The 17,052-nt window shown below is 40.4% G+C and overlaps 1 protein-coding gene across 2 annotated transcripts in view; it reads right to left on the bottom strand.

Moving 5' to 3' along the window:
- Positions 1-5,175: 5,175 nt before the first annotated feature.
- LOC133650069 (activity-dependent neuroprotective protein 2a-like) overlaps positions 5,176-17,052 on the bottom strand; it is a 53,818-nt gene continuing 41,941 nt past the window's right edge. For both annotated transcript variants that reach the window (XM_062046868.1, XM_062046867.1), the window contains 2 exons: positions 8,668-8,844; positions 5,176-8,602 (listed from right to left, as the gene is read on the bottom strand). In XM_062046868.1, coding sequence (XP_061902852.1) covers positions 6,002-8,602; positions 8,668-8,844 — 2,778 coding nt within the window. In that variant the 3' untranslated portion in view covers positions 5,176-6,001. The remainder of the gene's footprint in view (positions 8,603-8,667; positions 8,845-17,052) is intronic.

The following is a 17,052-nucleotide window of genomic DNA, read 5'->3' on the forward strand; positions in this document are numbered from 1 at the left end:
TGACCCCAAGACATCTGATGTCAGTCACCTTGTTTATGTTGTCTCTAGATAAATGCGTTAAAATGTAATATCGGAAATTATCGGTATCGTTTTTTTTTTATTATCAGTATCGTTTTTTTTTTTTTTTTTTTTTTTTTTTTTAATTAAATCCACATAAAAAACACAAGATACACTTAAAATTAGTGCACCAACCCAAAAAAAACTCCCTCCTCATTCACACAAAAGGGTTGTTTCTTTCTGTTATTAATATTCTGCTTCCTACATTATATATCAATATATATCAATACAGTCTGCAAGGGATACAGTCCGTAAGCACACATGATTGTGCGTGCTGCTGCTCCACTAATAGTACTAACCTTTAACACTTCATTTTACAAATTTTCATTCATTACTAGTTTCTATTAGGGATGTCCGATAATGGCTTTTTGCCGATATGCCGATATTGTCCAACTCTTTAATTACCGATACCGATATCAACCGATACCGATATCAACCGATGTATACAGTCGTGGAATTAACACATTATTATGCCACCAGGTATGGTGAAGATAAGGTACTTTTTAAAAAAATGAACCAAATAAAATAAGATAAATAAATTAAAATCATTTTCTTGAATAAAAAAGAAAGTAAAACAATATAAAAACAGTTACATAGAAACTAGTAATTAATGAAAATTTGTATGTACACTAATTGTAAGTGTATCTTGTGTTTTTTATGTGGATTTAATAAAATAAAAAAATAAAAACGATACTGATAATAAAAAAACGATACCGATAATTTCCGATATTACATTTTAACGCATTTATCGGCCGATAATATCGGCAGACCGATATTATCGGACATCTCTAATTTGTATGTAACTGTTTTTATATTGTTTTACTTTCTTTTTTATTCAAGAAAATGATTTAAATTAATTTATCTTATTTTATTTGATTCATTTTCTTAAAAAACTACCTTATCTTCACCATACCTGGTTGTCCAAATTAGGCATAATAATTAGGGATGTCCGATAATATCGGCCTGCCGATATTATCGGACGATAAATGTGTTAAAATGTAATATCGGAAATGATCGGTATCGGTTTTTTATTATCTGTATCGTTTTTGTTTTTTTAAATTTTTATTTTATTATTAAATCCACATAAAAAACACAAGATACACTTACAATTAGTGCACCAACCCAAAAAACCTCCCTCCCCCATTTACACTCATTCACACAAAAGGGTTGTTTCTTTCTGTTATTAATATTCTGCTTCCTACATTATATATCAATATATATCAATACAGTCTGCAAGGGATACAGTCCGTAAGCACACATGATTGTGCGTGCTGCTGCTCCACTAATAGTACTAACCTTTAACACTTCATTTTACTCATTTTCATTCATTACTAGTTTCTATGTAACTGTTTTTATATTGTTGTACTTTCTTTTTTATTCAAGAAAATGTTTTTAATTTATTTATCTTATTTTACTAATTTAAAAAAAAAGTACCTTATCTTCACCATACCTGGCTGTCCAAATTAGGCATAATAATGTGTTAATTCCACGACTGCATATATCGGTTGATATCGGTATCGGTTGATATAGGTATCAGTAATTAAAGAGTTGGACAATATCGGATATCGGCAAAAAGCCATTATTGGACATCCCTAATAATAATGTGTTAATTCCACGACTGCATATATTGGTTGATATCGGTATCGGTAATTAAAGAGTTGGACAATATCGGAATATCGGATATCGGCAAAAAGCCATTATCGGACATCCCTAATAATAATGTGTTAATTCAGACCTGGGCATTCTGTGGCCCGCGGGCCGCATCCGGCCCTTTGTGCGTCCCTGTCCGGCCCGCGTGAGGCCAATTATAAATTACAAAATACATTTAAAAAAGTATCTATGTCGAGTGTGCAATACAACGGTGCTGCTTTTGTTTTGAAAATCGTTATTTGTATTACTTCCGTGTGGACGTATGCGTGATTGTGAGTGAATGTGAACAACTGCAATTACAAAATAAAGTTGAAAAAACATCTATGTCGTGCGCGCAATACAACTGTGCTGCTTTTATTTTGAAAAGTATTATTCATGGGCGTGTGTCCGTGTGTAACCTGCGAGTGAAGGTGCACATGCAGCGACAAGTGATGCACGGTTTACACCCGAGACGCTAAAAAGAGAAAAGTTGATGAGGAATGGCGTGTTTTCAACAAGATATGGACTGCCAAGCAACGTTCCCTCTAAGGTGCGCGCCTGCGCAATTGCGCACTGCTCAAGCGTCCGCTGCGCGCAGCAAATATATGCCGCGCACCAAATCAAATCCCATCTGAATTCTAAACAAAATAAACATATTTATTCTATGTAATTTTGCAATGCAACTTTGAGTGACAGTGACAACAAGCGGCCCTAATGGTGTTCGTCAACACCGTTCAATTGAACACCGTTCAATTATTGTAACGTCTATCGAGATGCTTCGAGGACAGGAATTATATCGATCACTTTATTGAACAAAACTGTTTATATTCGGACATAACCACACCAAAAACATGAGTAAAACAATTCTATCTGGAAAAACTAGTCATTTTCTGCCGTACAAACCAGGCCAAAAGCAACTTGTCATCTGTCACCAACACGCATAGCACTAAACCACTGGTGCGTTTAAGGCCACACAAAAAGTCGGACAACTCAAACACCACACAAAGTTACACTATGACTCCTCAGTCATACGTGTGCTTATTTTACTGTCATTTATTATTAATGTTAATTTATTTATATTAGTCATGGAATGCTGTTACACACACTATGTTGAAGTATTACTATTATTATTAATTATTATTATTATTTATCTTACGGTATATATCAAAAATATCATTGAGCAAAATTTAATTGAAATATTGTCGATGTGGCCCTCCAGCAGTGCTCGGGTAGCTCATGCGGCCCCCGGTAAAAATTAATTGCCCACCCCTGTGTTAATTCCACGACTGCATATATCGGTTGATATCGGTATCGGTTGATATCGGTATCGGTAAGTAAAGAGTTGGACAATATCGGAATATCGGATATCGGCAAAAAGCCATTATCGGACATCCCTAATAATAATGTGTTAATTCCACGACTGCATATATCGCTTGATATCGGTATCGGTAATTAAAGAGTTGGACAATATCGGATATCGGCAAAAAGCCATTATCGGACATCCCTAATAATAATGTGTTAATTCCACGACTGCATATATCGGTTGATATCGGTATCGGTTGATATCGGTATCGGTAAGTAAAGAGTTGGACAATATCGGATATCGGCAAAAAGCCATTATCGGACATCCCTAATAATAATGTGTTAATTCCACGACTGCATATATCGGTTGATATCGGTATCGGTAATTAAAGAGTTGGACAATATCGGATATCGGCAAAAAGCCATTATCGGACATCCCTAATAATAATGTGTTAATTCCACGACTGCATATATCGGTTGATATCGGTATCGGTAATTAAAGAGTTGGACAATATCGGATATCGGCAAAAAGCCATTATCGGACATCCCTAATAATAATGTGTTAATTCCACGACTGCATATATCGGTTGATATCGGTATCGGTTGATATCGGTATCGGTAATTAAAGAGTTGGACAATATCGGAATATCGGATATCGGCAAAAAGCCATTATCGGACATCCCTAATAATAATGTGTTAATTCCACGACTGCATATATCGGTTGATATCGGTATCGGTTGATATCGGTAATTAAAGAGTTGGACAATATCGGATATCGGCAAAAAGCCATTATCGGACATCCCTAATAATAATGTGTTAATTCCACGACTGCATATATCGGTTGATATCGGTATCGGTAATTAAAGAGTTGGACAATATCGGAATATCAGATATCGGCAAAAAGCCATTATCGGACATCCCTAATAATAATGTGTTAATTCCACGACTGCATATATCGGTTGATATCGGTATCGGTTGATATCAGTATCGGTAATTAAAGAGTTGGACAATATAGGAATATCGGATATCGGCAAAAAGCCATTATCGGACATCCCTAATAATAATGTGTTAATTCCACGACTGCATATATCGGTTGATATCGGTTGATATCGGTAATTAAAGAGTTGGACAATATCGGAATATCGGATATCGGCAAAAAGCCATTATCGGACATCCCTAATAATAATGTGTTAATTCCACGACTGCATATATCGGTTGATATCGGTATCGGTTGATATCGGTATCGGTAATTAAAGAGTTGGACAATATCGGAATATCGGCAAAAAGCCATTATCGGACATCCCTAATAATAATGTGTTAATTCCACGACTGCATATATCGGTTGATATCGGTATCGGTAATTAAAGAGTTGGACAATATCGGAATATCGGATATCGGCAAAAAGCCATTATCGGACATCCCTAATAATAATGTGTTAATTCCACGACTGCATATATCAGTTGATATCGGTATCGGTTGATATCGGTATCGGTAATTAAAGAGTTGGACAATATCGGCATATCGGATATCGGCAAAAAGCCATTATCGGACATCCATAATCAAAATCAATGTCATTATGAATTATTGACCTATTCAAGGCTCCAATTACGTCACATTTGAGATTTTTTTTTTTGGGATATTATCGGCCGATAAATGCGTTAAAACGTATAAATTGCAATTATATAAAAACACTTTGATAAACTTATGGAGTTAGCTAGCTAGCTTAAATGCTATCATGAAACAAAAAGTCGTAATGATAACTCGTAACAATTAGAATTACTTACAAAATTACAATGATGGAAAAACGTGATTATAAAAACACGTTGCTAGCATAAATGCTATCATAAAACATAAACGCTAGTAATGCTAACCGCCGTGAAACTCCCCCGAGGCTTACTATTGCAGTTTTAAATGACAAGGATGACAAAAAGGTGATTGATAAACGCACTTTGATAGGATTATTAACAGACTAGTGTTAGCTTGCTAGCTGGCTTGAATGCTAACATGAAAAGAAGATCCTTCCCAATGATGTAATCTTGTATAAAAACATTATTGTGTAAGCTACTAAGATACACGTCAACTATATGAAATATTTGTCAAGTTGGAACAGATGCTGGTGTCCTCAACAGGAAGTGAACTCTCCTAAACCAGGAAGTGAAACAACTTGATCACCCAATTTGCATTTATTAAAGAAACATTCTTAAAAGGTTGACAAAATAAGGACATTTAGACTCATAAATAACAATATTTGATGTTTCCTCTGCCAGGAAAGTATAAAAAAATACAACTTGGTCAAAACATTTTTTGAGCACGTCCAACAAAACAGCAATAATGTTTACTTTGTTTAGTTGTAGTTTATTTCTACTCAACACACCCCATTTTATTGCTTATCCTGGGATTTGTATTCAAGTGCAACTAACAGAGAACATTCTACTGAACTTGGATATATAAAAGTCGGTACTAGGAGCAGTTCACGTGATATCGCAATCGTGTTGGTATCAGCCCACAAAAGGGAGGCCACGCCCTCTTTACTGCTGGGCCAATCATCATCAAGGATGTCCTGAGCTAGCATGTTGCAAAGTACTTGTACAAGTCTAGTCCCTGGACCGTTGAAGACCAGAACCTTCAAGTGGACTGAAACCTGTTCAGATTAGAAGCTAAAATGGTTTTGAAAGTCTGTGAGGGAACACACCACTTTTGGAAGAACTCTTTATTTGGAACAGGAAGGGAGTGTTCTTCAGGACATGTAGAAAACAAATAGCTTTATATATATGGTGAGGACCAGGCCTTGCTCCGAGGTACTACAGCAGCTGGAACACGAGAAGGATTGTGTGGTCTGGTCTAGTCCCGCGGGTGTGGAGACGTGGATCAAACAAACAAGAACTGATAGGAGGAAACATCTTGGTACAAAAAGTTATTATCAGTGTTTTGTTGTCCATAACGACCTTCGGTAACTTGTGGAAACGCCAACTCGGCAAAAAAAAGTTCTCATCCGACATTGTGAAAGTTCTCTTTAGGAGTTCTGCTCCATGGGGACTTCTTCGGCCATCTTCTCCTTCCCGCCCTCCTCCATCTTCTCCTTCCCGCCCTCCGCCATCGACTCCGGCTCCTCCATCGACTCCGCCTCCTCCTCTGGCTCCTCCTCCCGCAGCTCGGCAGGCCGTTGTTCAGGAATGTGCAGCGGGTGTTTGAGCTGCGCCAGGCGGGCCATGTCGAAGCCCATCAGCACGGCTGCCGAGCTCTTCTTGAGGTTCTTCAGGCATCGGCTGCGCTTCGTGCTGAAGAGCGCCACCACCTCGGCCTTGGTCAGCGCCAGGCGCCGACACAGCTCCTCCGTCTCGGCGCGGCCGGCGTAGGGGTTGGTGTTGAAGTATCTGGCGATGAAGTTCCGCCGCTCGTCGGGGCCACGGCGGTCTAGTGCGTCGGGCTCCAGCACCAGTTTGATGTTGGGGTCGCTCTGGACTTCGGGCTCGGGCGGCGGCATCAAGCGCTCCTGCTCTCGCTTCTTGCGCATGGCCGCCTTGTGTTCACGCTCCCGCTTGTTGAAGGCGATGACCTCCTTCAATGCGGCCTCCAGTCTTCTAGTGGACTGCATCTGCTCCGTGCTTGGCTGAGGAGACGGCCCTGCAGCCGCCGGGCTGGCAGGACCAAGAGCTTTGGCTGGCATTTGTTTCACTGGCATTTGGAGGAAGTACAGTCCCGGTGGCTGCCGGGGCACCTGCACAGACTTGGGAAGCGGTGGTGGCGGCGGCGCCGTGATTTTGGCTGGTTTGGGCGAACTGCGGCACCGCTGGATGTGGAGCATGACGGCCTGCTGCGTGACCTTCCCCGTGTAGACGCCGTTACAGTACACGCACTTGAAGGCCTCCGTCTTGAGGATGGCGTGGATGGTGGGCGCCACAAAGTGTTTCTGCTTCAGGTGCTGCAGGTGCTTGGACTCCTCCTGGAACTTCTCGTCGCAGAAGGGGCAGAAAGTGGCGTTGACTCGGACGGGGGCGGAGCAGATCTCCGGCTGGCTGCTGGGCTGCAGCTGGACGTAGATGAGCTCCAGGGAGCTGGTGACCAGCGCCAGGTTGACCTCGCACTCTCCCAGGATCTCCCTGGGCGCCGTGGTGGCGACGTCAAAGTAAGGGAACAAGATCCCGGCGTTAGGTTTTGTGTAGATCTTGTAGTTCTGCCGCAGGAAGTCACAGTAAAGCTTGCCGCTGGGGTTGTGTTGCCGGACGTGTTCATTGAGCTGCTTGACGGAGAAGAAGGTGGTGGCACAGTATAGGCAGCCCAGGCCGTGCAGCAGGTGTTGGAGGACGCTTTTCTCCGACAGCAGAACTTTGCACGTCAGACATTTGAGAGTCTTGTCGGGCATCTTCCTCAGAAAGGCCGCCCGCCCCGCCAGGCTTTCCGAGCGGGAAACTGTGGACTTGCTGTGGTGGGCCACCTCGATGTGCATGTCAAAGACGTTGGAGGGGAAGAGTTCGTTGCAGAGCGGGCACGTGATCCACTTCTTTGTTTGGTTGGCTGCCGGGCCGGCCGGACTCTGGGGGCCGGGCGCGGCCATCTGGAGCGGAGCGAAGGTGTATGTGGGCATGCCGTTCACCCGGTTGCCTGTGGGGATCAGGTGACTGAGCAGCGACTGGGACGTCAGCATGGTGCCTTGGAGAGTCACCTGGTTCGCCGGCGGGTTCTGCACCACCATCGCGGACCTGGGCGCGGAGCCGGGCCCGGCCGCCGCGTTGACCTGCGGACCCGAAGGAACAAGGATCTGTTGCGATTGGGGCGGTGCCTGCTTCAGGGACATGTTGGGGTATTGGACCAGTGATGAGCCCCGCAGGGCGATGGTGGCGCCGGGCTGGAGCAAACCTTTCGCTTCGGCGCTCGCCAGCTGCACGAGCGCCGACGCCTGAGGGGGCAGGAAGGCTTGGTTGCTGTTGGGAGCGCAGATAAGCGTGGCGCTGTTGGACGCGCCCTGCATCTGATTCAGAGACACCATGGCGCCGCCGTGTTGGCCGTTGCTCGGCACCACAAAGGACTTACTTTGCTGCGGTTTTGGCGCGAGGCTCGGCAACGTGACAAAACCGCCATTGCCGTTAGGTGGCGGCTTGGCAAAGTTCTTGTTCTCGTAAATCATAGTCTGCACCTGCGAGTTGACGGCGAAGTGTTTGGGGTCCACTAGCATGTGGTGCAGCATCTGGTCTAGGGTTCCCGTGTTCACCTTGCACACCTTGCAGCAGTACAGCTTGACGGCGGAGCCCGACACGGGGTACCTGTAGCCGATGTACTGATCCGTGTAGCTCTCCAGGTGCTTGAGGATGATGTGCTTCTTGATGGCGAAGACGGAGTGGGTGGGGAAGCCGCACTTCCTGCACTGGTAGCGCTCGTTTCCCCGGTGCACCGCCTCCCCGGGCAGCGGCCCCACGCCTCGGTTGCCGTGGAAGAAGGCCAAGTGCTTCTTGAGCACGCGGGGGTGCGCCACGAAGATGCAGCGGTGGCAGGCGGTCAGTGCGCACAGCGTCTGCAGGCACTCGTGGCAGCGCGCCACGTGGTTGCGGTAGTGGTAGATGTTCTGGGATGAGTACTTGCACATGGCGCAGCACATGGTCCTGCTCCGATACGGCCACTGAGGAGACAAGCGAGAGTGAGGATTCTGCCGGGAGGGCAAACACAGCCGGCACTACAGGACACCTTCTTTCGGAGTCGGCCATGGTATCCGTCGGTGAAGTCGCTCCACTCGGTGCCCTGCAGATCATCGCCGTCCTTCTTTTGGAGTCGGCCGTGATGCGCGTCGGCAGAGTCGCTCCCCTCGGCGCCTTTCGGGGGATCCGCTTCCTCCGAGTTCTGCTCCGGGCTTTGCTCAAACTCCTGCAAGAAAGCAAAACAATTGATGAAATATTAGTACCGGGACCCTTTATACCGGAATACTAGTTTGAGCAGTACTTCAGGTCCGTGTTTTTTGTAGCCATGAGCGCCCCCTAGTGGGTGTTTCTCAGAGCAGTTGTAGTACACTTTTCCACCACGTGTGGCAGTAATGACAACATCAAGCAGGAGAAGTCTGGAGTTTAAGTGCAAAAATGAGGACTAAAGTGGTGAAGATGTATTTTCGTTTTAGCGAGCGTTTATTTAATAAACCTATTACTCACTTTTAGTGCTGTCAAATGATTCATTTTTTCCCAATCCGGTTAATCCCACTTGAATGGTGATTAATCACAGGTTGATCCCACTTGAATGGTGATTAATCACAGGTTGATCCCACTTGAATGGTGATTAATCACAGGTTGATCCCACTTGAATGGTGATTAATCACAGGTTAATCCCACTTGAATGGTGATTAATCACAGGTTAATCCCACTTGAATGGTGATTAATCACAGGTTGATCCCACTTGAATGGTGATTAATCACAGGTTGATCCCACTTGAATGGTGATTAATCACAGGTTGATCCCACTTGAATGGTGATTAATCACAGGTTAATCCCACTTGAATGGTGATTAATCACAGGTTGTTTTATCCAGACACCATCTGGGAGTATTTGGAAGTCAAACCAAAATAAATGGCGTGATTAATCTGCGACTATCATCGTTGTTTGTGATTAATCACATGAATTAACTTCATTTTTGACGGCCTCGCAGTTATTTATTAATTAGTTGTGATTTTCATTGTACTTCAATTTTATCGACGAGTTACTCATTGTATTTATTTTTCATAGTCATTCACGTCGACGTCCCACTGGGGTGAGTTTTTCCTTGCCCTTATGTGGGCTCTGTGCCGAGGATGTGGTTGTGGCTTGTGCAGCCCTTTGATACACCCCCGTACCATCACACATGCTGCCTTTTACACTTTGCGCCCTAGAACAATCCGGGTGGTTCTTTTCCTCTTTGACGTCCACAGTTTCCAAAAACCATAAATCCAACGAATCGATGACTAAATTAATCGGCAACTATTTTTATAATCGATTAGTTGTTGCAGCCCTGGTATATATATATGTATGTATGTATATATGTGTATGTATGTATATATGTGTATGTATGTATATATATATGTATATATATATATATATATATACATATGTATGTATGTATATATATATGTATATATATATACATACATACATATATATACATACATACACATATATATATACACACATACATATATATATAAATACATACATATACATATATATATATACACATACATATATATATACATACATATATATATACATACATACATATACATACATACATATATATATATACACATACATACATATGTACACATACATACATATACATACACATATATACATACACATATATATATATACACCAGGGCTGCAACAACTAATCGATTAAAATCGATTATAAAAATAGTTTCCGATTAATTTAGTCATCGATTCGTTGGATTTATGCCATGCGCATGCGCAGAGGTTTTTAAAAAAAAGAAAATAAATTTTTTTTAATTTTTTTTATTTAAAAATAAACCTTTATTTATAAACTGCAACATGTACAAACAGCTGAGAAACAATAATCAAAATAAGAATGGTGCCAGTATGCTGTTTTTTTCCAATAAAATACTGGAAAGGATAGAAATGTAGTTTGTCTCTTTTATCTGATTATTAATCGATTAATCGAAGTAATAATCGACAGATTAATCGATTATCAAATTAATCGTTAGTTGCAGCCCTAATACATACATATATACATATACATATATATATATATACACATATATATATATATACATATATATATATATACATATATATATACATATATACATATATATATATATATATATGATTGTAAAGTGAAGACAGCCATGACATGATGTCCTTTACACGTGGATGTACACTTTTCACCACCACTGTATGTGTATGTAAAATCATATTTTTGCTTGGTTTTTGTATTTTTTTTGTCCTGTCCAGCTTCTCAGACAAATCATATAGTTGATGTAGACTAGGGGTGTAACGGTACACAAACATTTAGATTCGGTACATACCTCGGTTTAGAGGTCACGGTTCGGTTCATTTTCGGTACAGTAAGAAAACAACAAAATATACATTTTGTGGTTATTTATTTACCAAATTTGCAAATTCTTCCACCAAAAATATTTGTCTTAGTGTAATATTTGATGTGAAGTAATGGGAGCCTTGGATAGGTCAATCATTCATAATAACATTGATTTTGATTCAATATTATGTTTTGAGCAATGACAGTTTGAAAGGGAAAAGAAACAGCTTTTGTTTTATTAGTCGACATTGCAACTTTTTCTAAATGACATTTCACCTTTAAGCTTTTTTATTTCACTTTTGTTATGTTTTTGTTTATTTGAATAGTATTTTTAGAATGTGCCGTGGGCCTTTAAAACATTAGCTGTGGGCCGCAAATGGCCTCCGGGGGCACACTTTTGACACCCCTGCTATAGATAATAAAACATGAAATGTGGTAAATCTATGGATAAAAAAGCAGAGCCTGGCGACGCATGCGCGTTTATCATAACTCTCTCTCTCTCTCTGTCTCTGCCCCTCCCTCACCAATGCTGCCGTTTTGTTTTTAACCCCTTCTTAACCCTGAACGTACATTGAAAACACACGCAACCCTAACTCAAAATGCCGGACATTTGAGGCATTTAAGAAACGCCGCAAAAGAGGACATGTCCGGTGAAAAGAGGACGTATGGTCAGTCTATCCTAGCCCGTTAGCTTGCTAGCATGCCGTGTGTTGTGCCTCGGTGTGCATTGTTTACACCAGGGGTCAGCAACCTTTTTGAAAGCAAGAGCTACTTCCTGGGTAGTGATTAATGCGAAGGGCTACCAGTTTGATACACACTTCAATAAATTGCCAGAAATAGCCAATTTGCTCAATTTACCTTTAACTCTGTTATTATTAATAATTAATGATATTTACACTTAATTGAACGGTTTAAAAGAGGAGAAAACACGAAAAAAAAGGACAATTAAATTTTGAAACATAGTTTATCTTCAATTTCGACTCTTTGAAATTCAAAATTCAACCAAAAAAAAAAGAAGAGAAAAACTAGCTAAATCGAATCTTTTTGAAAAAATTAAAAATATAATTTATGGAACATCATTAGTAATTTTTCCTGATTAAGATTAATTTTAGAATTTTGATGACATGTTTTAAATAGGTTAAAATCCAATCTACACTTTGTTAGAATATATAACAAATTGGACCAAGCTATATTTGTAACAAAGACAAATCATTATTTCTTCTAGATTTTCCAGAACAAAAATTTTAAAAGAAATTCAAAAGACTTTGAAATAAGATTCAAATTTGATTCTACAGATTTTCTAGATTTGCCAGAATATTTTTTTTGAATTTTAATCATAATAAGTTTGAAGAAATAATTCACAAATATTCTTCGTCGAAAAAACAGAAGCTAAAATGAAGAATTAAATCAAAATTTATTTATTATTCTTTACAACAAAAAAAATACATTTACTTGAACATTGATTTAAATTGTCAGGAAAGAAGAGGAAGGAATTTAAAAGGTAAAAAGGTATATGTGTTTAAAAATCCTAAAATCATTTTTAAGGTTGTATTTTGTCTCTAAAATTGTCTTTCTGAAAGTTATAAGAAGCAAAGTAAAAAAAATAATGAATTTATTTAAACAAGTGAAGACCGAGTCTTTCAAATATTTTCTTGGATTTTCAAATTCTATTTGAGTTTTGTCTCTCTTAGAATTAAAAATGTTGGGCAAAGCGAGACCAGCTTGCTAGTAAATAAATAAACAAGTGAAGACCAAGTCTTTCAAATATTTTCTTGGATTTTCAAATTCTATTTGAGTTTTGTCTCTCTTAGAATTAAAAATGTTGGGCAAAGCGAGACCAGCTTGCTAGTAAATAAATAAACAAGTGAAGACCAAGTCTTTAAAATATTTTCTTGGATTTTCAAATTCTATTTGAGTTTTGTCTCTCTTAGAATTAAAAATGTCAGGCAAAGCGAGACCAGCTTGCTAGTAAATAAATAACATTTAAAAAATAGAGGCAGCTCACTGGTAAGTGCTGCTATTTGAGCTATTTTTAGAACAGGCCGACGGGCTACTCATCTGGTCCTTACGGGCTACCTAGTGCCCGCGGGCACCACGTTGGTGACCCCTGTGTTAAGTAAGATGTGCCCTCAATTATTGCAGTTGGCCTAATTGTCTTTTATTTCCTAAACGCCTGTTTTCATTATTGAGGGCTGACACGCACAGCTGAAATGTGTCCGTGGTTGATTGTGCCAATTTGTGTGTGCCAATACAAACAGGTGCGCTCACAGCCCTATGTGCTGTGTGCTGTCACCGCATAGACCAGTGTTTTTCAACAGTGTTTGCTTCATGTCTCCCTTTGAGCGCTATTCCGCGCACCTGCTTTGTGTTAGCAAGCAAGGCTATCCTTCTTTGTGTGGACATTGTCGATTGTCATGTCACGTACGGATGTACTTTGTAGACGCCGTAAGTTTTTGCTGTCGTCCAGCATTTTGTCTCTGTTTACTTTGCAGCCAGTTCAGTTTGACTTTTGTTTTGCATAGCCTTTTCCTTTCCTTCATTTTGGGTTGAAGCATCACATACCCTTTTTACCTGCGCCCTGCCTCCCACTGTGGTCAGCATATCGGGATCACAACAAACGTCCTCGTCTCACCCGACACATTCCCGACTTTTACAAAGCAATGCTGCCACCTACTGACATGGAGTGTTACGTGGTTACCCTGCCGAGTTTTACGCAGCACAGACACTAAGCAACGGTACATTATTGGCAGATTCTAATTATTGATTTGCCAAAAATATTTTTGGGATAAATTAATTATTTCCATCCAACTCAAACCGTTCCACCTTCTATTCATCCTGGAAATTCAAACTGTTTTCACGTTCAACAAATTTCCAGGAATTCCTGTTTTTTTTTCTAACCTTCAACCTTTTTAGTGCGATGACTCCTTCCACATTTTCCAACCCACTTCAGCCGTTCCACCGTCCAAACATTCCTCTTAGTCAGGACAAAAAACAAAGTTGTTTTCTGAACTGGAAAAATTCCCGGATTTTCCCTGAAATTCCATAATGCCATTTCTCCATTAAAAATGTAACTACTTCAACATTTCTTGACCGACTTGAAAAATTCCAACACCAACCATTTAATCTCATTCACATTTATTTTTTTTATTTTAGCATTTTCCAAAAAATTCCCGCTTTTCCCAAAATTCCGTGAAATTCCCATTGAAATGAATAGGACATTTTTCTAAGTTGCACAATTCCCACATTTTCCATCCAATTCAAACCGTTCCACTTTCAATTCATCCTGGAAATTCAAACAACCATGTTTTCACGTTCAACAAATTTCCAGGAATTCCTGTTTTTATCCTAACCTTCAACCTTTTCAGTGCGATGACTCCTTCCACATTTTCCAACCCACTTCAGCCGTTCCACCGTCCAAACATTCCTCTTAGTCAGGACAAAAAACAAAGTTGTTTTTTGAACTGGAAAAATTCCCGGATTTTCCCTGAAATTCCATAATGCCATTTCTCCATTAAAAATGTTACTACTTCAACATTTCTTGACCGACTTGAAAAATTCCAACACCAACCATTTAATCTCATTCACATTTTTTTTTTTTAGCATTTTCCAAAAAATTCCCGCTTTTCCCAAAATTCTATGAAATTCCCATTGAAATGAATAGGACATTTTTCTAAGTTGCACAATTCCCACATTTTCCATCCAATTCAAACCGTTTCACCTTAAATTCATCCTGGAAATTCAAACAACCATGTTTTCACGTTCAACAAATTTCCAGGAATTCCTGTTTTTTTCTAACCTTCAACCTTTTCAGTGCGATGACTCCTTCCACATTTTCCAACCCACTTCAGCCGTTCCACCGTCAAAACATTCCTCTTAGTCAGGACAAAAAACAAAGTTTTCTGAACTGGAAAAATTCCCAGATTTTCCCTGAAATTCCATAATACCATTTCTCCATTAAAAATGTTACTACTTCAACATTTCTTGACCAACTTGAAAAATTCCAACACCAACCATTTAATCTCATTCACATTTTTTTTTTTTTTTTTTAGCATTTTCCAAAAAATTCCCGTTTTTCCCAAAATTCTATGAAATTCCCATTGAAATGAATAGGACATTTTTCTAAGTTGTACAATTCCCACATTTTCCATCCAATTCAAACCGTTCCACCTTCAATTCATCCTGGAAATTCAAACAACCATGTTTTCACGTTCAACAAATTTCCAGGAATTCCTGTTTTTTTTCTAACCTTCAACCTTTTTAGTGCGATGACTCCTTCCACATTTTCCAACCCAAGTTGCACAATTCCCACATTTTCCAATCTATTCCAACATCAACACATTCCACTCATCCTGGACATTCCAACTAACACTTTCCCAACTTCCAAACCTAATTCCACTTTTCCTGGAAATTCAAACTCATCAACATCCAAACTATTCTTCAATCAATGTTTATTTATATAGCCCTAAATCACAGGTGTCTCAAAGGGCTGCACAAGCCACAACCACATCCGCGGTTCAAAGCCCACATAAGGGCAAGGAAAAACTCACAACCCAGTGGGACGTCGATGAGAATGACTATGAGAAACCTTGGAGAGGACCGCAGATGTGGGTGACCCCCCCCCCCCCCTAGGGGAGACCTGGTGCAATGGATGTCGAGTGGGTCTGACATAATAGTGTGAGAGTCCAGTCCATAGTGGATCTAACATAAGAGTGAGAGTCCAGTCCATAGTGGATCTAACATAATATCGTGAGAGTCCAGTCCATAGTGGATCTAACATAATAGTGTGAGAGTCCAGTCCATAGTGGATCTAACATAATATCGTGAGAGTCCAGTCCATAGTGGATCTAACATAAGAGTGAGAGTCCAGTCCATAGTGGATCTAACATAATAGTGAGAGTCCAGTCCATAGTGGATCTAACATAAGAGTGAGAGTCCAGTCCATAGTGGATCTAACATAATAGTGAGAGTCCAGTCCATAGTGGATCTAACATAAGAGTGAGAGTCCAGTCCATAGTGGATCTAACATAAGAGTGAGAGTCCAGTCCATAGTGGATCTAACATAATAGTGTGAGAGTCCAGTCCATAGTGGATCTAACATAAGAGTGAGAGTCCAGTCCATAGTGGATCTAACATAATAGTGTGAGAGTCCAGTCCATAGTGGATCTAACATAAGAGTGAGAGTCCAGTCCATAGTGGATCTAACATAATAGTGAGAGTCCAGTCCATAGTGGATCTAACATAATAGTGTGAGAGTCCAGTCCATAGTGGATCTAACATAAGAGTGAGAGTCCAGTCCATAGTGGATCTAACATAATAGTGAGAGTCCAGTCCATAGTGGATCTAACATAATATCGTGAGAGTCCAGTCCATAGTGGATCTGACATAATAGTGAGAGTCAAGTCCATAGTGGATCTAACATAAGAGTGAGAGTCCAGTCCATAGTGGATCTAACATAATAGTGAGAGTCCAGTCCATAGTGGATCTAACATAAGAGTGAGAGTCCAGTCCATAGTGGATCTAACATAATAGTGAGAGTCCAGTCCATAGTGGATCTAACATAAGAGTGAGAGTCCAGTCCATAGTGGATCTAACATAATAGTGAGAGTCCAGTCCATAGTGGATCTAACATAATATCGTGAGAGTCCAGTCCATAGTGGATCTGACATAATAGTGAGAGTCAAGTCCATAGTGGATCTAACATAAGAGTGAGAGTCCAGTCCATAGTGGATCTAACATAATAGTGAGAGTCCAGTCCATAGTGGATCTAACATAAGAGTGAGAGTCCAGTCCATAGTGGATCTAACATAATAGTGAGAGTCCAGTCCATAGTGGATCTAACATAAGAGTGAGAGTCCAGTCCATAGTGGATCTAACATAAGAGTGAGAGTCCAGTCCATAGTGGATCTAACATAATAGTGTGAGAGTCCAGTCCATAGTGGATCTAACATAAGAGTGAGAGTCCAGTCCATAGTGGATCTAACATAATAGTGTGAGAGTCCAGTCCATAGTGGATCTAACATAATAGTTTGAGAGTCCAGTCCATAGTGGATCTAACATA

The sequence above is a fragment of the Entelurus aequoreus genome, linkage group LG05 (assembly GCF_033978785.1).
Source record: "Entelurus aequoreus isolate RoL-2023_Sb linkage group LG05, RoL_Eaeq_v1.1, whole genome shotgun sequence".
Classification (NCBI taxonomy): Eukaryota; Metazoa; Chordata; class Actinopteri; order Syngnathiformes; family Syngnathidae; genus Entelurus; species Entelurus aequoreus.